Below are 21,338 nucleotides of genomic sequence, written 5' to 3'. Positions count from 1 at the left end.
ATCGTCGTCTTCTCCAATCGATTTATTTCCTTGCAATGACGAATAATGACGCAGAAAGGTTTATTTATGCATGCATGGGCATACGCATGGTCACATGCACACCAGTGTGGCACACAGGTACTTGCACTGCAAATCATCTCCATGATGGCAATTGCCAAGATAGCCACTGGTATATATATCACTAAGCTTCCTAGCAACTTCTATTTTGGCTAAATGTAGGTTTCTATTTTCTCTCTCCTCCCAGGACAAATTAATGCCAGCTAGTTCATTTCAAGGCAGGTTAACAAGTATTTATCATTTTAACAATGATTTTATAGTTAATTCCAGCTACGGATCACCAAAACTGAAGACTGTAGCTAGAATTTACATCTTATACAAGATCCCTCGTATATGTCGGGATCGCAATTCGGAACTGTACAATGAATCATGCATTGTGCAAAATACAGTACAATGCATGTCTCCTGTTGGTTCACTGTAAGGGTTCATGACGGTGTCCAAGGCACCAACAAATTTGAGTTTGGAACAGAGGAGAATCCAATGAACCTGCTAATGCTAATATAATTGAGATCAGGAATTAATAATATATACAGCTAATAAAAAAGGCACTGACTGAAGCTGCAAATGTTAGCACTTCAGAATTCAGATGTGTGCGTGTATCCCTCACTCCTTGGCCGGTAACGTGTACGATACCCTGATACTCAAGTTGCCGTACCCGTATCACCATCGCTGCCATACTATCCGATAGATTCCGATACGTCTCGATATGGCTTGATGGATCCAAAACGACAGCAGGAAAGTATCTATTGGGAAAATACAGTTTAAAACTGAATCAATTTAATTAATCTCGATAATTTTGCCATAGTTCTTGAAATAATCAAGCGAGGTGAGGTGCTGATCATGTAGCGTATTGGTTTCACTAAGGGTCCATCAGCGCCATCCACGTCGGAGCTAGAGGCTTATGACAGGCTCTTCAGCGGCGATCTAACTGCGTCCGAAGCCGAAGCGCTGGACGAGCTCTTCCCGGCTGTTCGGTCCAGGCAGCCGCAAGGACACAAGGCCACCTCCTAGGTCGTGCCATTGTGTCGGTATTGGTAGTTTTCCTTTAACGTAATATCGAATCTAGAGATCTCTTGCTAGGATGGTCTAGCCATGGCTCTATTAGGTTGACCTCCTTCGGCGCTCGATACAAGCGAGTTGTATGTTTGTCTAGACTCTTTTACTTAATACAATGATACATAAAGCTTTTGCGTATTCGAGAAAAAAGTGAAATAATCAAATAACTGAGGTGGAAGGAGAAAATCCACTGACATACATATATAATTAAGTATATGTATGTGTAGCCATACCGGTGTATCCATATCGCCATGATGCCATATCCATATCAGTGTACCCATATGGGCTATGGCCATATCCCAAGCATATCGTTGCATCATAAATGTGCAGTAACGGGGAATGCAAGATAGTGCCGGTTTTGAGGTGATATGATAGATAAAATATGCTGTTCAACAACAATCATGAACCGCAATACATGCATGAAGCCACTTGAGACTAAACAAAACCCAGCGTAGTATAAAAGAAGTGCACCAAGATGAAGTGCTTACGAAAAGAATGCAGCAAGATTCCTTCTCACGGCGCGTTTGTCTTTGAAGAAGATGGGCACACCAGGATTGCTTCTCCTAGAATATACGCCCTGTTCGCTTTACTTATAAGCCGTACATTTTCAGCTAACGAACAGTATTTTTCTTTCACAACAAATCAACTAACGGTACTTTCATCCATGACTTATTAGCCAAGCGAACAGGTAGTTTGTGACCTCTCGCTTTCAAAGAGAGAGGGACAATTGGTTAAGCAGCAACAATGGTGTGACGCTAACCTCACATCACATCAGCCTGGCACGACACATACACATGGAAATTTTCAAGAGGTTAGATTAGGATTTAGGATGAAAACATTTCCTGTCCCTTTTGCATTTTTTTCCACTCTACACTGCGAAAAAAGCGAGCTACTCGCATCACTCTGATTGAAGGTAGGCGTGTGGATTTTTCCTGAAAATGGTCAGATTCAGGCAGCATACTTTTATGAATCAATCAGTTTCTTAGTTTGGTCAAATTTGCAAGCGTTTGGTGCATTGAAAAAGCGGTGTGTACAGACTCCGATCAACTTCACATGCAGCGACGCACTTGCCTAATGTCCAAGAAACATGTTTGACCAAGCGATTCCATTGTGCACAATTGGATTAGACAATTATATAATACATTAGACACTATCAATTTGTAGTCTTTTAGATCTTATCTTGTCCCAAAGATTCCTAAAACTGACAAGCATTTTTTCCGGTAACATTCAAAACAAACCAATCTTTACATCAAGTCAAGGTATAATGTTCAGAACAAACTAATTATTCATCACACCATTAGTTAGCAACAAATCAAATCCGGGGGCTGTGGAACGTAGTATTCACATGTTTCTGTGATTTTGCTGTGGGCGTAAATGTGTTTGTCATGTGTGGTGGTATTTGATTGCTGGCAAAGTACAGAGTTTGACCAAAAACCAATGAAGATTTGTTGGAGATATTCATCAGTGATCCGAAAAATATGAATGCATGTACAGATGGAGATGGATGCTTCTGTTTTCACAATTCGCGGCACCAAAATTGGGGGAAAAGATTAAAAAAAAATCTTGCCGCCGGGGGCCGGCGGTCGCTACACGGCGACCCTTTGGAACACCCTGGAGGGGACGGCGAAGCGCGTGGAGAAGGATCGCGAGAGGTTGTCGGGCTCCACCCACGCCTCGCCGACGTCGAAGTTCTGCTCGTAGCTGTAGGCGTCATAGGGCTCCCGGTGCGGCGCCGGCACGTGCGCCGGCACGCAGCCGGTGGAGCAGAGCAGGATCCGCTTCTTCTTCTCCCGCATGATGCGGCGCCACAGCGCCCTCAGCCTCTCGCGCGGGACGGCCGCGGGGCCGCCGCGGAGTAGTAGGGCGCCCCCAGACCGCCGACCTTGGAGGAGGAGGAGGATGACGAGGAGTGGAAGGCGACGTCGTTGTCGTCGTCGCCGTCGAGGTCGAAGCCCGCGCGGACGAACCGCCGCCGCGAGATGGAGGGGGCGGAGGAGCAGGAGGCCTGGCGCTGGAACCGCGGGCTGTAGCCACCGCCGTCCATGGCGACGATGAGCGCAGCTGCGGCCTGCGAGACTGTGGGGGCGAGGAGAGATGGCTGCGGCGGGACTGCGAAGGGGAGGCGGGAGGGCCGGAGTGGCCGCGCCGTGCGTGTATATATGGGAGGGGGAGACTGGTGTGGGCGGTGGGTGGTTTTGGGGATTTGGGGTGAAAAAAACAACAACAAATTTTTAGGGCTCTCTAATCACGCGTTGACTAGCTTCTTCATGGTTGGCTAATGACAAATGTTGATCCATCCATTTGGCTCGTCATAGGAATCACAAGCCATGCCACGTTTCTTTCCATGGAAATGGAATGGATGCATTTGCTTGGACGACCCAAAGGTTTTCCTACATACTTCGTAGCAAGTTAGTACTCCGTATTTCTCTCTCTCACTGTACTCACTCCATCCCAAATTATAAGTTATTCCAAGAATCTTAGAGAGTCAAAGCATCTTAAGTTTAACCAAAATTATAAAGAAAATTACAAAGATTTATGACATCAAATAGGTGTACTACGAAAATATAATTAATAAAGAATCTATTGATATTTAGTTGATATCATAAATGTTATTATCTTATCATATAAATTTGATCAACCTTGAGATGATTTGACTCTCAAAGATTCTTGGAATAATTTATAATTTGAGATGGAAGGAGTAATAAAGTATTTGATTGTTTTTTATTAGAATAGTAATAGCTCATTGCAGATACGCACTCCCTACAACTGGCTAATCAGTGTGTTCTCTATGTGACATTTTCTTGCTTATATATACTTAGTGACTAAAATGTGATTCTGATACAGCTGGCAAAACTACTCGCATTACCAGTAATTAGGGCCTATTTAGATCGGTTAGGACTAGTTACTAGCTAAGGCTAAAAATTAATCCAAACTAGCTGGAGTTAGTTTGCTAGTTGACTACAACTAGTTGTACTCTTGGCTAAAAAATTAAACATTTGTCTGAATGGACTAGAGCTAAAAATTAGCTGGCTACTAATTAACCATGTGAATCCAAATAGTATTTCTTCAGTCTAAAAAAACTATATTTTGCTTGGGTATAAAACAAACAAAAAAGTCAGATTTATTAAGATTCTTATCTTATATATGGTATAATAACTAAATATTTGTCACATAATGAATGGCACGTAACACTGATCCTCCGAGGAGACAACAACTCAGTGCTGTACGGACAGGTGGGCCAGGGCACGCTGACCCAGCAGCCACGTTTGCATTGCATGCAGACCGGCAGAGGTTGTGCGTGCTGACCGAAGGCATGGCGATCGGCGGGGTACAGCTAGGCGGAGCATCGCGGTGACGCAGGTGCGAAGGTAAACCAGCTTGCCGAGGCTGTCACAGCTGCTGAAGAAGCCCGCGAAGTGCGAACTACGCCACGCGGGCGGCGAACGACTTGCCATCGGTGGCGTCAAGAATGCAAGGCACGAGCTCGACGCCCTCCTCAAGGGTTCCGCCTCGAACGCGCGCATAGCCCGCGGCACAGCTTCTCGGCCACAGGTGATGGTGATGGTGATGGCGGCTTAAGATGGGGCATCTCCTAAATTACAGGAATCACCTCCGTCACTCCACGAGGTTGATCAAAGAATCTGAATTCTCATCTTCCACAGGCCACAGCATTCAATGAAGATTCGTGCTTCTCCAAACCAAGTTGTAGCTTATAATTGCCATCCCATATATATGCATGCACACAAACACAACATAGATCAAACATGAGTAATTTGGCACAATGTCCACTTACCGTCTGTGTAGTCACAAAACATAGATGCGACTTTGTTAGAGTCTGCAGGCAAGAAACTAATTAGCTCCATGTTACGGATTACTACCTCCTAACCTGTTACTTTGTCAGCACTCCACCAAACTTTTGCCCCGTAAGATAAGAACAAAGCACATTTTGGCGCTTGCTCAGTACGTCTAGATTGACGGTTTGTCTTGATGCTCTCTCAATGCACATCATTACCCATTGAGTACTGGATCACTTTGGAACCAATGCAAGAGACTGCTCAGTTCATGATTGCCAGCCTAGCTAGCTAGCTACCTCCAAATCCAATTCTACTGAATGAATGTACTTTTGCTCATTTCCTTGAACACACATGCTTGTTTTTATATGGGTGTCTTCTATGCTGTAGGCATCTTTATTTTGCCACCATTTCTATTATTTGGGAGTCTATATACTACACGTCTACACCAAGTTAGCTAGTCCTCTTGTCAACTGGTGCAGCAGCAGCATAAAGATCTTCAGTTAGGCCTGCCGTTTGGCACTGGCAGGTCCAGGCTTAGCCAATCATGCATGGACATGGGCTTATTATTTGGAGGATGAAACTAATAATCGGTGTACCCTGTTATGTTATACATAATCGCCGTTGCTGTTTCACCAAACATAAATTGAGTGACGGACTGCTGCATCGGCTACATGCTTGTTGATACTTTTGTATGAAAACGAAACGAGCTGTACCCATACTGTCTGGGTTTATGAATGACATGACCACTACCGGATACAGGAGCTTTGCCGAGTGCCAGGGGCACTCGGCGAAGCCCAAAAAACACTCGGCAAACGACATTCGGCAAACCCTTTTATGGCAAACGCTAGTTTGCCGAGTGCCCAAAAAACATTCGGCAAACTTTTTTTCCAAAAAAAAGTCACGCCGACACCACGTCCGCACCACCAGCACCGCCGCCGCCACCACCATCCACGCCTGCTCGGAGGCCACGCTGCCGGATCCGCCGCCAGTGAACTCCCCACCGGATCCACCGCCCGAGCGCTCCTCCCTGCCGGATCCGTCGCCGAAGCACACCTCCCCGACGGATCCGCCGCACCAGCACTTCTTCGAGGCTGGATCCGACACCCGCGGGCTAATCCCCGCTGGAGGGATCCTCTCCGCCGGATCCACGCCGTGGTGGAGCCGTGGAGGAAGGGGACGAGGGGCGCGGCGCCCCCAGCCGGACGTCGGGTTTGCGCTGGCCTCCTCTCCGGTGCCATGCGACGAGGGAGGGTGAGACGGAGGAAGGAGCAGAGGAAGAAGGCCAGATCCGCCACGCCACGAAGCCCGCCGCCGCCAAGACCACCACCACGTCGGTTGCTCGATCCACCACCGGATCCGTCGCTCCTCCCTCCGCCATCGCCGGATACGGGGGGGGGGGGGGGGGGGGGGGAGGCCAGATCCGCCATCACAGGGAAGAAGGGGGAGGGGCGCCGGATCCGCCAGTTGTGGAGGTGCTCCGGCTCGCCGGTGGTGGGGGAGAGGGAGAGCGCCGCCGCCTGCAGGGGAGAAGGAGAGGGAGGGCCGCCACCACCTGTGGGGGAGATGAAGAGGAGAGGGAGGGGAGGGCGGGGCCGCGCCAGCGTCGGAGAGGGAGGAGGGGAGGGAGGGGCCGCGCCGGAGAGGGAGGGGAGGGGCGCGCCGGAGGAGGGGAGGGAGGGGAGCGGCGCGGTGGCGCTGGAGAGAGGGCGCGGGCGGATGGAGAGAGGACAGGGGAGGAGAGAGGGCGCGGGTGGGCCGGTTAATTAAGTGATTTTTTTCCCTTTGCCGAGTGTCCTAGATCTGGACACTCGGCAAAGTTTTTTTTTTAATTTTTTTCTCTTTCTTTTCCAGAAAAAAAATTATTTCTTTGTCGAGTAAAAAAAAAAACACTCGGCAAACTCCTTTTTGCCGAATGTTTTTAGCTTGACACTCGGCAAACCTTCGATTTTGCCGAATGTTTTTTTTTTGCCAAGTGTTTTTAGCGTAGCACTCGGCAAAGATCTTGTTCGCCGAGTGCCCGAAGGAATACACTCGGCAAACATAAAAACACTCGGCAAATTTGACGTTTCCGGTAGTGGACAACGATTCAGTTGAGGGGAAGGGAGACGGCAGTTACATGATCCTGTCACCCTAATAAAATCTCTCTCTTTCTAGGAGAGTTTGATGAGCTAGAAACATGCTCGCCATTGTTTTTTTTATTAAAAAAAAAGTTGCAAAGCTACCAGTTGTGTCATGGTTTGTTTCAGTCAGTTTGCGATGGCCTGAACCGGATCGTGCTCATGCATGGCATCCAGGATGGGCGTTGCAGCAGCGGCGTCAGAACTGAAGAAAAATAGATTGAAACGAACAGAAAAAAGGAGAAGCGGCTGGTGTTCAGTTCAGACTTCAGAGCGCCAAATTTGAGTAGTGACATCTCCAAGCATGTGTTGCAGCGTCGCATGCAGATCTCCAGGCACATTTGTACGTGGCCCGTGGGTGTATTCAATGAGGGAAATGATCCGAGAATCTAATGGTCAAACGAAGCAGGCAAGATTTGTGGAAAGTTGCAACCAAATTCTTTCAAACTTGTTTGATTCCAGATCGCTCGAGCCGAGTCATGCCTTTGCTTCCATTTCACAAGAGGGAGGTGGGCTGGGCGCTGTTCAGACGTCTCTGTCCCAAGAATTGTCCCCAATAAATCAGACCAGAACAGGTCAGACCATAAGGGCCTGCTGTTGTAGGCTAGGCATAAACCTGAATTTCGTCTAAGACGAATATGCAGCTCGGCTGTACTCACAAGATCTAGCAATACAATGCGATCCAAATATTTTCTTTAACAGTTTGAAGTATTCAGATTTGACGCTCACAAGGCCTAGCAATACAATGCGATGATTTTGACACATCGGTTGTGGTGATCTTTAAACTTTAGTCGCTGTCTCATTGAATGTTTAGACACATGCATAAAATATTAAATATAGACTATTTACGAAACTAAATGCATAGATTAAGACTAATTTGCGAGACAAATTTATTAAGCCTAATTAGTTCATGATTTGATAATGTTGTGCTACCGTAAATATGTACTAGTGATGAATTAATTAGGCTCACATATTTCTTCCAAGTGAACTAGAAATAAGAAAAAAATTCACATGGGGGATTTATTTACAGAAGTAGCTTCGGGAAGCCCAAAATTATTAGCTCTGTTCATGAAGCAGAAACCTGGTTAATATATACCTTCACTTAGTCCATATGACTATATTGTATAAACCCGTAGTTTTTCTTTATGGGCGTATGAGCTTCAGAAAACAGAGAATTTCTGGAATGCATCCAGGCTATCGGTGAGCAAAGAGCTTAGTCCTATACTGTCGGTTCCACTCAAGAGTCTAGAGCAAGATGCTCCAGGGTCTGGGTCGCCAGATGACTCATGCTGAAAAAAATATCACAATATACATAAGAATTACATCAGTAATCAGAAAACCAAAGAAGCCTAAGCATCCTAAAACATATCAATGTTGTTAGGGTCATAATCGGTACCATTGAGATATCTGGCTTTGCATTAATATCATCACCCAGTACTGATGTTTGACCGTTTAGTTCCTCCTTCCTACCATCAGTAGCGCATTGCTGCAGAAACAAAAAGCTCGTAAGCAACAAGAAATGTTTGTGATGAGACAAAATATTACAAGAGCAGGTGTACCTGATCATCCGTGCCAGTTTCTGGAATTGCACACAAGACAGATGAGGACATAGTAGCAATGCTGTTGCCAGGAACTGAACTTGATGCTTGTGAAATTTGATTCTGGAAGGGAAATGCATGGCAAGTTTCTTCAGCTTCCCAAAGGGATGGATTTAACACCTTTGGCTGGTTATTTGGTTGCTGACGCGCAATCAGCGAAGCAATAGCAGCATCAAATGAATCACATGTGACGGGGATCTGCTGGAGACATGTGTTATTTTGTGAAGGTGGTTGCTTGCTGTCTTGAGAAGGTGCAGCTTCAGATAACAGTGCTCCAAAACTAATGTTAGATATGGAGTCAAGCCATGAAAGTGGTGCCACCTTGCTTGGATTATCCTATTTTGGAATCATAAAGAGTATCAGCATCGAAGTACATATAATGGTATTTTTTCAACAAACGATAGTATTTGATACTCACCACCACTTGTGATGTATTTGTATTATTCACAACAGAGGGTGTCACAAAATTATTAGGAAATTCACCCAAACCAGCCATATGTTTCTGTTCATTGAAAACAAGATCAGGAGGCTTGCTGCCAATAGTCTTGTCTGTACAGTGCGCTGATGCCAAGGATGGTTCACTACTTTGTTGCTTCAATTCAGGCCCAAACCAACCATACCTTCATAATAAATAAGAAATATATAAACATCAACTTTCACATTGATGTGCATGGATACAGACACACAAATGAAATACACCAGCATTCCTTAAACTTGTCTCACAATGTCATCTAGATCCCTGTAAATTCCTAAAGTGCACATCTGGGGCTCTAAACTTGTTATGTATGTCATTCAAGATCCAAATCACCCAAATCAGAAAAAGCTTGCATGTGTGGCACACAAATACAGCACCTAAATTGTAGTATACATGATAGCGGTGGCAGCCAGGAGCACATAATAGAGCATGCGGCATCTGATCTTGAGCTCCACGCTTATGTGTGACATATGTAATTACTTGCAGATTAGGGTGATTTGGACAAGTGACACACTTAACAAGCGGGGACCTACATGTGCATTTTAGAATATAGGTGTTAGGAGTGAATGAACTCAATGCATTCCGGTGGGCTTCAGCCCAAACATGTACATGGGCATATATGCATAGAAGCCCTTACACAAAGAGGAAATAGCAAAGACACCTATACATCTATATTAGGAGTGAATGAACTCAATGTATTCCGGTGGGCTTCAGCCCAAACATGTACATGGGCATATATGCATAGAAGCCCTTACACAAAGAGGAAATAGCAAAGACACCTATACATCTATATCTAACACCCCCCCTCAAACTCAGGGTGGATCACGAAAACTGAGTTTGGAGAGAAAGAAACGATGTTGAGCTCTTGTTTGTGCCTTTGTGAAGAAGTCAGCCAACTGAAGCTCCGAAGGCACATAGCGAAGAGTAATGACATCATCCTGCACTTGTGCCCGAGTGTAAGACGCATCAACACCGATATGCTTGGTGAGGTCATGCTTCACTGGATCACGAGCTATGCTGATAGCACCGGTACTGTCAGACAAGAGAGGAGTTGGCACAGAAACTGAAACACCAAAATCCTCAATTAGCCATCGCAACCAAGTAACCTCTGTTGTTGCAAGAGCCATAGCTCGCAACTCAGCCTCTGCACTCAAACGAGAAACCGCGGTCTGCTTCTTAGTCTTCCAAGCAATGAGAGAACCACCGAGAAAAACACAATAGGCTGAAAGAGAGCAACGATCAGAAGAGTCGCTAGCTCAAGTAGCATCGGAGTAGGCTTGGAGTTGAAAAGAGCTAGAGCGTGGGAAGAACAGACGGCGAGAAATGGTCCCACGAAGGTAACGCAAGACACGAAGAAGATGACTATAGTGGAGGTGAGTGGGAGCGGAAACAAACTGACTAAGAATGTGCACAGCATATGAAATGTCAGGACGAGTCACACCTAAATAGACAAGACTCCCAACAATATGACGATATCGAGTGGGATCAGTGAGAGGTTCACCATCAGTTGTGCGAAGATGAAGATTAAGCTCTATGGGAGCCTCAACAGTGCGATGATCAGTGAGGGAAGAACGATCAAGAAGATCTTGAATGTACTTTTCTTGGGACAGATAAATGCCATTAGAGGTTGAAGAGACCTCAATCCCAAGAAAGTAACGAAGAGGGACAAGATCAGACATGAGAAACTGCTCACTGCGACGTGCCTTCACAAATGCAATATACTCAGAATCATCACCAGTGATGAGCATATCATCAACATAAAGAAGAAGAGTGCGGCCACGAGATGAATTATGAACAAACAAGGCAGGGTCATGAGCACTCGGAGAAAACCAACAGCCGCAATCACAGAGGAAAAGCGCTGAAACCAAGCGCGAGGAGCTTGTTTTAGTCCATAAAGAGAGCGACGAAGACGACAAACGATGCCATCAGGAACAAGATACCCAAGAGGTGGTCGCATGTAGACCTCCTCATGGAGTTCACCATTAAGAAAGGCATTTTTGACATCGAGTTGAGAAATGGACCAGACACGAACAGAGGCCACATCAAGGAGAGTGTGAATAGTGGTCATGTGAGCCACAGGAGCAAAGGTCTCATCATAGTCACGACCATGCTCCGGTTGAAAACCACGAGCAACAAGACGGACCTTATAACGCTCGAGAGAGCCATCTGAGCGAGTCTTAATCTTATAAACCCACTTACACGTGATGGGACGAGCATGAGAAGGAAGAGGAACAAGATCCCAAGTGCCAGTGCGCTCTAGAGCAGCAATCTCCTCAGCCACGACATGTTGCCATTCTAGATGACAATTGGCATCATGGTATGTGGCCGGCTCAGAAAGAACGGTGCCAACAAAACCATACCGGTTTGTAGGCTTTAGCGACCCACGATCACGAAGATCGTAACGAGAGGATGGCTGAGAGGAAATATCCGCAACCGAAGATGTCTCAACCAAAGGTGAAACATCAGGAGACGCCTCAACAGGAGGCGAGGGATTCTGGAGGCGATGACTGTAGGTGTGAATCACAGGGGGTTTGGAATCATAAATGGACCTAAAAGGAACATGTGAAGGCGGCTGAGAAGGCAACGAAGGAGAGGGTGCAAGAGGAGATGGTGGAGGAGGAAGAAACACAGTGGAGATAGGTGTATTAGGAAAGATCAAGAAGGAAAGAGGCTCAACAACGGTCTGGGGAGAAACATCAGAGGTAGGCCGAGGATAGAAAGAGCGAGACTCGTCAAAAGTAACGTCCCGAGAAATCCACATACGACGAGCAACAGGGTCCCAACAACGATATCCCTTGTGTTCAACACTATAGCCCAAGAAAACACACTCAACAGATTGAGATGTCAGCTTAGTGCGTTCACGAGGAGCAAGAAGGACATAGCAAAGACACCCAAAAAGGCGAAGACTGGAGTAATTTGGTGGCTTGCCACAGAGGCGCTCATATGGGATTCCGCCTTGAAGAGCAGATGAAGGCTGAGGCCCTGTTTGGTTGAGCTGTGGCTGTGGGAAAAAGCTGCTGTGGGCTGTGAGCTGTGGAAAAGCTGCTGTGGGCTGTGAGCTGTAGAAAAGCTGAAAGCTGTTTGGTTAAACAAGTATAAAATATACCTTTTATCTTTATCTCTCTTGAAACAACTATGGAAGAGCTTTTTATTCCACCAATTTCGAAAAGCAGAAAGCCAAAAGCCAAAAGCAGGGTCAACCCAGCTTTCAAAAATGAACTACGGAAAAACAGCTGCTTCTGAAAAAGCACCCTCCAAAAGCAGCCCCTTTGGTTGGGCTTTTAGCTTTTGGGGCCAAAAGCCAAAGCCAAAAGCCCAACCAAACAGGGCCTGAATGTTAGTTAAATAAGTGGTAGTGGATATCGCATCAACCCAAAAATGAGGTGGAACAAAGGAAGCAATCATAAGAGCACGAGCAGTTTCAAGAAGGTGGCGATGTTTACGCTTAGCAACACCATTCTGAGCGTGCGCGCCAAGACAAGAAAACTGAGAAAGAGTGCCCTGCTCAGAAAGAAATTGGCAAAAAGCGCCCAAGAGATACTCCCCAGCAGAGTCAGCACGAAAAACACGAATAGGAGTGTCAAATTGAGTACGAATCATCTGAGCAAATATCTTATATATGGATAACACCTCATTACGATGTTTCATGAAATACACCCATGTGAAGCGAGAGAAATCATCGATAAATACGACATAATATTGATGACCCCCTTTTGAAACGAAGGGTGTAGGACCCCATACATCAGAATGAACAAGGTCAAAGGGACGCTGTGACACTGACCCACTACAGGGATATGGAAGTTGGAGCTGTTTGCCAAGCTTACAACCCTGACACTGATCTAAAGAAGCATCACCAGAAACATTCCCCAAAAGACCACGACAGATAAGAGTGGATAACCGGGAACCACATAAATTCCCAATCGATGATGCCACTGAGCAAAAGATGAAGAAGCCGATGCAGGAGAAGCAGAGCCCACAAGACTGGCAGAGGCAGCGAAAGGAAGACGAAGCCGGTCAAGTTCCCAAAGACGCTGAGAATCACGACGGCGAGGGCCAGTACCAACCAGGAGACCCGTGCTGAGATCCTAGACACGACAAGAGTCAGAATAAAAAATAACACGACAACCATGATCAGTGAGCTAACCAGCGGAAATAAGTTGCATGGTCAAATTAGGGACATATGAAACAGTAGGAACATGAAAAGAGGAGGACAAAAGAGTGCAAAGAGAACCAAACCAAAAAGGGGGGGGGGGGGGGGGACGGAGCTCTCCTCTGCTCCAAGTGAAAGCAGAGCAGAGCAGAGGGCCGCGCCTGGTTCCCCGAGCGAAGCAGAGCAGGGGCGGCTTCAACCAGAGGGCCGCGCCCGGCGTGGGGAGGGGCAGCAGGCGGTAGCCAGGGGAGGTGTGGCGTCCACTGCTGGCCACGGCCAGCCAACAGCAGGCCGAAGCGGGCACACGCGCACGCGCGGCCGCCCGACGGCTGAGGCTGGCGCACGTGCGGCCGCGCCCTACGGCTGCGGCTGGGCAGCACCAGCAGCTGCGGGCCGCGACGGATAGGTGCGACGGCGCGGAAGAGAAGCAGCAACCACGGGTCGCGACGGCGTGCGGATGGCGCGCGGACGAGCGCGCGAATGAGCACGGCTACGCACGGGAGGAGCAAAGCAGGGGCACTCGCCGGCGGCAACGATGCCGGCGACACCTGCAACGGCAGCGAGGTAAACCTAGACACCGGCTCTGGATACCATGTTAAGAGTGAATGAACTCAATGCATTCCGGTGGGCTTCAACCCAAACATGTACATGGGCATATATGCATAGAAGCCCTTACACAAAGAGGAAATAGCAAAGACACCTATACATCTATATCTAACAATAGGGGCCTAAATACATCATAGGACAAGTTCATGAACTACCAATGCATTTTGCTCCAAACAAAAATAACTATTTATAGAAAACAAATTGAACCTTAAACGAAATGTTGAAGGGGAGCCAACTGTAACATGCACATCAGCGGCTGTGCAAGAATCCTCAAGAGTCCATTTTGCACTGCCACTTACAGTGTCCAGTCTAGCTTATATGAAGCTCTACCAAAGAAAATTTGAGGTGCAGAGGTACTCACTTGCTGCATAATCTCTTGAATGGTCTCATCTATTGGGAAAAGTTGAACTTTGATCTTTCCAGAGTGATTAGGTGGCCGAGCAGATAACATCTTAGCATCCCTGGATGGTGCTTCCATAAGACCGCCAGTCTTTGATGCTATCTTGTTTTCGGTATGTGATTCAAAAGGAGAGAAATTGGCTCCCTTTCTGCGCTTTGCAGCCATATTGCCTGCAAATGATGCTCTTGATAAGTTTAGAAAATCAATGATGTCATTATGACATATTTCTACAAACTTAACAGTTTGTGCAATTGTTTCAATTCAGTTGCATCTGCCAAGCACTTATATCATACTTTGGCTTTGGTCTGTGTTAGATTAAGATTTCAGTAGATAATTGGACGTGCCCAAGAAGACTGAAAACTGATAGCGCCAACACATCACCTGATGATTTGTTGATATGTGCACTAGCTTTCAGGCTTTGCATCTTATCACAACCAGATTTGGTATTTGCTCCTGTGCCAGATGCATTACTTTGCTGATGATGAGCTTTCATTGTTTTGCAATATTAGCAGCAGCTTCCAGTACAATCTCCCCTCTTCAAAATTCGAAACACTTCTCCTGTAGATAGCAAGTTGCACAATCATTTACTCAATGTAATCAATGTTTTTAGAAGTTTATATTTTCTTTCATTTCAAGGGTTTGGCTTCATGGCCATGACTCAGGAGAGGAGCCTTTTCACTAAGAGGCCAGAATATGCACTGGCTGACAATCTCAAACCAGAAAAAAAGACAACTAACACAACAATGACCATACTAAAATCCAAACAACTGAAACTGATTTCTATCCCATGTTATGAAAAGCACTGCTAAGCATAATTCATAAACAACAAGTCCATGAAATAAAATGTGCACTCCTACAGTACTAAAATTCTGTACCACTGTTTAACACAATTTCTGTTTTTTTATTGTACAAAACAAAGCAGTTGATTAGAATTTATGATTTCCAATATTATAGCTCCTCAATGCACTGTGATATTATCAATCGAATGTTTCCTACAGTACTAAGATTTCCTGATCAATGTTGAAAACAGCTTCTGAATTTTCTTGCACAAAGCCACCCAATTGATCAGAAGTTATGATTTCAAACAATCGAGCTCTTCCATGCACTGTGATATCAACGGAATACAATCTCCAAGAGTTTATTTTCCAGCGATTTCGCTTCTACACTAACAAAATATTTCATTCCTGGATCCAGAGAAACAAAGGAAGGGGGCGTGAACGCGAAACCTTTGGTTCCTTCCCCAATCCAAAGCAGTAGGGCACAAATACGTGAGCCGAATCATAAACCTAGGTATACTGATCCCCGAGTACTACTCAACATCCAGCGGTTCAGAACCCCGAAACCGCACGAATCAGCGAGGGGGACAGAGGAGGCATACCAGAGGTTGAAACCCTAGATCTCGCCGATCCTGAGGCTGAAGCAGCGAAACCCTAGCTCCGCCCGACGAGACACCGACGGAGCGTCGGCCTCGGCCGCCACAGAGCAAGACGAAGAGGGCGGAGGGGAACCGGAGAGGAGCGCCACCGAAGGACCCGTTAGTCCGTTACCGCCGGAGGGAGCGCGCTGGCAGATTCAGCGAGGCCGCCGGCGCGGGCGCGTGGATGGAATGGGGAGGACGCGAGGGAGGGAGGGAGGGAGAGGTGGGAATTTTCAGAGATTTTGAAGTGAACACTGGTGGCCTCGATTGCCGCCTCCACTCGTCTTATCAGCGCCAAATTTTCTCTTGGTGTATGTATGTATGTATTCGAATAAATACGTAGACAGAGACGTGTACGAGTCGACACGTGCTGGCCCGGGACTCTCTACGGACGGAGTCGGACAGTGTAAGGGCCCATCAAACGAAACCAGTGGCCTATTGGGCCGGGCCCTGCATTGGGAGCCAGTGGCGCGTGGCCGTGCCGACGTGGACGGGCGGTTAAAATGCCTACGCCGGCGCAGTGTACCAGCACCCGGTCTACGGAGCTGGCGTAGACCAGCGCCACTCGCGACACCTTTCGCCACGCGATTGCTCCACCGCCTCCTCGCCGTCGCCGACTCGCCGCTGCCGACGGCTTCTCCCGGGCTCAGCGGGGGAGGGGGAGGGCCTTGTCAGATGGCGGCGCACGCGGCTAAGAAGCGGAGGCCGGAGGAGGAGGAGGTGCACCTGGCGTTCCGGGGCGCCGCGAACGCGCTGTCCCAGGTGTACGCGCATGCCGTCGCGCACCAGAAGGCGTCGTTCGTCGCGGGCGAGCGCCGGGCCATGGTGCGTTCCCTTCCCTCTGACTGTTCGTTTCTCGGAGCGTTTCCCGTTTCGCCTCCGATCGGCCAAGCTGCGATCTTGGCGCGAGTTCTTGGCGGTCGGGCTGGTGTCTGATTACATATTACGCGGAGGTTAGAGGGAGACGAGATCTTGCTTCGGTTTTTCCGGGGTTGATGGTGATACGGGATGGAGGAATTTGTTGCTTTTGCTGAACTCTAGCGTTGAATTGAGTATGGGATAGCAGAATTTGGGCGAAACGTGCCACCTGTTTGTCAGGTTTACATGCTACAGCTGGTTAAATGACATAATTGTCTTTTACTCCGAATCGAAGATGGGGTTTATACCGCAATAGTTGTGGAGATGTTGAGTTACGAATTGCATATCAATAGATTGCTGTCAACAATTTTTCCAGCGATCTCTGCACAATAAAGAGCCAATTTGGGTGCCGAAGTAGGTGTCAATCTTTGGATGGTGTGTGCAGAGTCGGGAAAACGTGATAAATTGATGTACATTTTTTCTTTTTGAGTTTTGAAATGGGTTAGGAGTGAAGAACACAAGCTAATCAAGACTTGTGGGCTGGTTGTCCTTGAACAATAAAGGGGCTGGGGCCTTGTAGGTGTTCTGCAAATGCCTCTGTCTGAATTCTGAAACTTAAATTGATACAAAGTAGCATAATTGTTGGGATTTGTCTAATAGTACTTCTGTTGAACGTGTCGTTGACTAATCAATGCTCTTCATGGAGCTTTGACAGGAAAATGTACATCAATGGCTGTCCAGTCAGCTTGAAGAAGCTTCAGAGGTGCCTGTTGCTGCTGTGCTTGCATACTTGCAGGTTATGTGAACATCTTGTCTCCGCCAATTTTTCTAACACTTATAAAACCTTATCGATAAACTAAGTTGATGTCATATCCAAGGACCACAGACCAATCTAGTATTAAGTGTTGAGAGATTTGTATGTTGTCACGGGCTTTTCACTTTAGGCTTTTGACCTGATGATAGGAATTCAATAGTTGAACTTGCTAGAACTGAAATATGTGCATTGCATAATAAGAGGTACTGTTTACGAATGTAATCTGTGAATCTAGTTAGAGAGAACATAATGTTACAATAAATCTGTCTGCAGACGTGATTCTAACACAATCTTCTACAATATGACTTGGATTTTATTGTGCCTTGTTAAGCTCCAAAGTGCTACTGGGAGTAAACTATGAAACTGTTGTAAAATGATAGCTAGTGCCTTGTTAAGCTTCAAAGTGCTACTGAGAGTAAACTATGAAACTGTTGTAAAATGATAGCTACGCTACACGTAAGCTCAATGCTGTCTAATTGAGACTCATATATCAGTACATACACCAGAAAGCAATAATTTGTCAAGTGAAATGTTAAACTGTTGCCTGTTTCCATTGAAACCATCTTGGCCTTGAGACCTCATTTGGAGACAAAATTGTTGCCTTTTTAGTGTAGCTCCTGCTACTGCTTCAGCAGTATCCATATGTCCCAAGTCCTTGATGCTTTCTCTTCTGTACGCAGAATGAGATTGAGCACTGCCGAGAGGATCCTGTAGCATCTCCGCAGCATCCAAGCCAACAGCAAACACATAGCACCCCTTCTGCAAATGTTCAATGCAATCCCTTCTCGTTTGGGAACATAGCTGCTGCGCTTGACTCCCGGATGGATGAAACAGACCAGACAAGCAATTCTGGCGTCCCAAATTCTCTTCCCGACCCTTTACGGCAAAATTTCCACTCAAATCATTTGATTCAGTCTTCAGGGTATGGCCCCATCAACTCATGTCCCAACGGAAATGGGCCTCGGAACAACCGGTCGCCACAAAATCAGGACTCTGTGAATTGCAATTTAACTGAGCCCTCCATGGATATGCATTGTGATGGTCCTTGAGCTTGAACCATATGAAAATTCGAAGCAATTATCTTGGTTTGTTCAAGGCATCAAGATGTGATCTTCACTGGCTGAAACCTAAAAAAATCTCAATATTTGTTGACCAAGAACGAGAAGCCCATCGGTTAGAGATGATGTGTTTGCCACCAGCTATGTCTCCATGTGGCTCGTGCAGAGCTCCAGCGATATTAATTTGTAGACATTATTATCAACCCTTACTAACAGAATATGCATGGCACACAGAAGCCCTCTTGGGAGACAAATATGTTGATTGTGAAGGTTGGAACTTGGAAGCAGTATAATGGTTGGTTTTACTGCCGCTTTCAGCACCAGTCTTTTCCTTGTGTGGCAAGTGCAAAGCTATGCTCTGTTTATGAGCACTTTGTGGTGGTGGTCTCTTCTTAAGGAATTTGCTTGCTGCATTCTGTCATTCTTTGTAAAAGATGCATTCGCAGTTGCAGTGTTTCATCTTTTTTTTCCTACTCCATAATTTGACCAGGAAGTCTTGTAACATTTGTTTTCAAAGTGGCATTGAAGTGTAGAAGTTCAAACATATTTTTTTATGAATATCTAACCCAGAACTAGAATCTGGAATGGGCGTTCTCGAGAACTGTGAACACAGCAGACTCATGGTTGCAAAGTTCTTTGCATGATTCTAATATCACTGTAGATTGTCATGTTAGACGTTTCTGAATTATCTAACAGAACTTTGACAGTGCTAGGTAGTTTTGTGATACATGAAGATGGCATTTCTAATTATAAGAACAGGTGAACAGCGACACATTTGGTTGGAAGTAATTGAAAGGAGGGAAGGGATTGAGAGTTTAGAAATCTTCTACTTATTCATGGGAGTAGGAATTTTGATGGGAAAGGGAACGAGAGTTCAGAGACCAAACTTCTACTAATCAATTCTCCAGGGGGGAGGTGGTAATTGGATAGGAATTGTGTTTTTAATGAAAGATGGGTGCATCATCACCATTTATCATGACTTGTCATATAATTCCCTCCATCAACTTCCATGATTAATTCTCATGCCCCTTCTCATGCAGTACCAATCGCACCGCAAAGATTAAACCCCAAGATCAGACATATCATTTGGCACAGTCCAAATGCGTACAAGACATATCATTTAGCATTGTCCAAAGACGTTCATGTGATCTGAATCTTTACACAAGGAACGTATGAACGCCCACAATCTCCAACTCCTCTAAACTGTGGTTTTGCGGGAATTTAACGGATGATCCGTCTTCTAACTGCAGAAGGTCAGCAACTTACACAGCATTCAACTTTCCATTGGGAACTGCCCACAACCAGTGACTTGCAGATTCAATCTCTTATCTCTTATCTCTTACAACTAAAACATTCATAACTATTTTGTCCACAGGCGCGACACCAAACCTCATCGGTCTGCTTCGCCCCTGCGATCCCCGCCTCCTGCTCGCGCGCAAGAAGGTAAAAACGGAAAGCCAATCACCTCGCCCAATCCCGTCCGATCCTCCAGCCCGCGCGCAATCATCTCCCCCAATCCGTGGCTCCAACAACCGCCCTCCGCCCTCCGCTTCATCTTAGCGCTCACCCATGCCTGACGCCTCCTCTCCCTCCCTGCCCTGGTGCCGTCGCGTGGGATACGTGGAGGTCGCCGCCAGAGACACCGCCGCGTGGGATAAGTGGAGGTCGCCGCCGGAGACCACTCCGCGCCTGCACCGGCACCTCGCCAAGTCGCACTGCCCCCGCCCTCGATCGTCGAACCGTTGCCGCAGGAGCTGCGGCAAACGTCGACGAGCGTCGCCGTCTGGGGCAACAGGACGAACCCCTATGCCCCGCTCTCTCGTTCCGTCTCCCTCGACTGGATCAACGTTGGGGCGGTTAGATAGACGCCGTGGGCGCCCTCCCGTCGACGCGCCGCCCCTTCATCTCCCCTGGCTTGACCAGCGTTGGGGTGGACGGATCGACGCTGAAAGCATCTAGGCCCCTAGTTGGGTTTCGGTGATTAATGACAATACGAGATTACTATGACTAACGTGTGTTTTGCAGAGGTAATTTAAGTTAGGTCATGGTAATGGCAATTGATTGGGCAATCATGGTTGTCATGCCCTACGATGGAAATCATTTCGGTTTTCAAAGGATGGACGACAAGGTTAAGGATGACTAGTTCTAAGTGTTGTTTGGTGTTGAAGAGACACTTAGAGTAGTTTAGGACTTTGTTTTTCCTTTGGCCATACTATTAAGGGGGTATGGACTAGTAGCTTGACCTAGGTGAGTCTAGTGAGTTAGGTGTGGTGCACACTTATCAAATCTAGCACTAGATAGCTCTGGAGTAGCCCTAAGATCAATTGGAGCAAACTTCATTCACATAGGATTTCGAGTTGGAAGTGAATGGAGGGTCAAATGACTGACCGGATGCGGGTCTGGTTGTGACCGGACGCTGAAGGGTGAGTCCGGTTAGTTCATTTGATCAACTAGAGCCGTCTGGTTGTGATCGGACGCTAAGTAAAAAGTGACCGGACGCTGGGTGCAAAAGTCCGGTCAACTCCAGAGAGGTTCCAGAGAGGGATATTCCTGATCAGACGCGTCCGGTCAGTGCTGATCGGACGCTGGTCAGGACCCGGTAACTAACTGGACGCTGAACAGCGAAGTGATCGGACTCTAGGTGCCAGCGTCCGGTCAACATCAGTAAGGTTCCAGAGAGCAGTTTTCGTGACCGAATGCGTCCGGTCAGTGTTGACCGATCACAAGGTCAGCGTTCGATCAGAACTTAACGGCTCTTTTTGACACAGTGGCGGGGATAACTGACCGAAGCATCCAGTCACCCCGTAGAGTGATGACTCAAGCTCCAAACGTTATGTTTTGAACGAGGGGGTATAAATACTTACTCCACTTGTCCAAGGTAGGTCTCTTGCCCATTTGTTCAGTTGAGAAACACCCTTGAGTGCAAAGGAGAGTAAGA

At 46.8% G+C, this 21,338-nt stretch overlaps 1 protein-coding gene and 2 pseudogenes across 1 annotated transcript; 1 reads left to right on the top strand and 2 right to left on the bottom strand.

Moving 5' to 3' along the window:
* Nucleotides 1-2,566: 2,566 nt before the first annotated feature.
* On the bottom strand, nucleotides 2,567-3,221 carry LOC136451489 (uncharacterized; annotated as a pseudogene).
* A 4,856-nt stretch (nucleotides 3,222-8,077) lies between these two features.
* LOC136451488 (TSL-kinase interacting protein 1-like) lies at nucleotides 8,078-15,912 on the bottom strand (annotated as a pseudogene).
* A 304-nt stretch (nucleotides 15,913-16,216) lies between these two features.
* LOC136451487 (uncharacterized) lies at nucleotides 16,217-18,723 on the top strand. The gene is made up of 3 exons (XM_066452192.1): nucleotides 16,217-16,495; nucleotides 17,244-17,324; nucleotides 18,023-18,723. The coding sequence occupies exons 1-3, from the start codon at nucleotides 16,346-16,348 to the stop codon at nucleotides 18,389-18,391; spliced, it is 600 nt and encodes a 199-aa protein (XP_066308289.1). The 5' UTR covers nucleotides 16,217-16,345; the 3' UTR covers nucleotides 18,392-18,723.
* Nucleotides 18,724-21,338: the final 2,615 nt, after the last annotated feature.

The sequence above is a fragment of the Miscanthus floridulus genome, chromosome 5 (assembly GCF_019320115.1).
Source record: "Miscanthus floridulus cultivar M001 chromosome 5, ASM1932011v1, whole genome shotgun sequence".
Lineage (NCBI taxonomy): Eukaryota > Viridiplantae > Streptophyta > Magnoliopsida > Poales > Poaceae > Miscanthus > Miscanthus floridulus.
The sequence above is the reverse complement of the archived record's forward strand: the minus strand, read 5'-3'. Positions and strand labels throughout refer to the sequence as shown.

What these genes read in the sequence shown, in the direction of transcription:
- LOC136451487 (XM_066452192.1), top strand. Translation starts at nt 16,346, where the DNA reads ATGGCGGCGCACGCGGCTAAGAAGCGGAGGCCGGAGGAGGAGGAGGTG. An exon ending in CGGGCGAGCGCCGGGCCATG is followed by an intron (nt 16,496 to 17,243) that starts GTGCGTTCCCTT and finishes GAGCTTTGACAG; the next exon opens with GAAAATGTACATCAATGGCT. An exon ending in CTGTGCTTGCATACTTGCAG is followed by an intron (nt 17,325 to 18,022) that starts GTTATGTGAACA and finishes TTCTGTACGCAG; the next exon opens with AATGAGATTGAGCACTGCCG.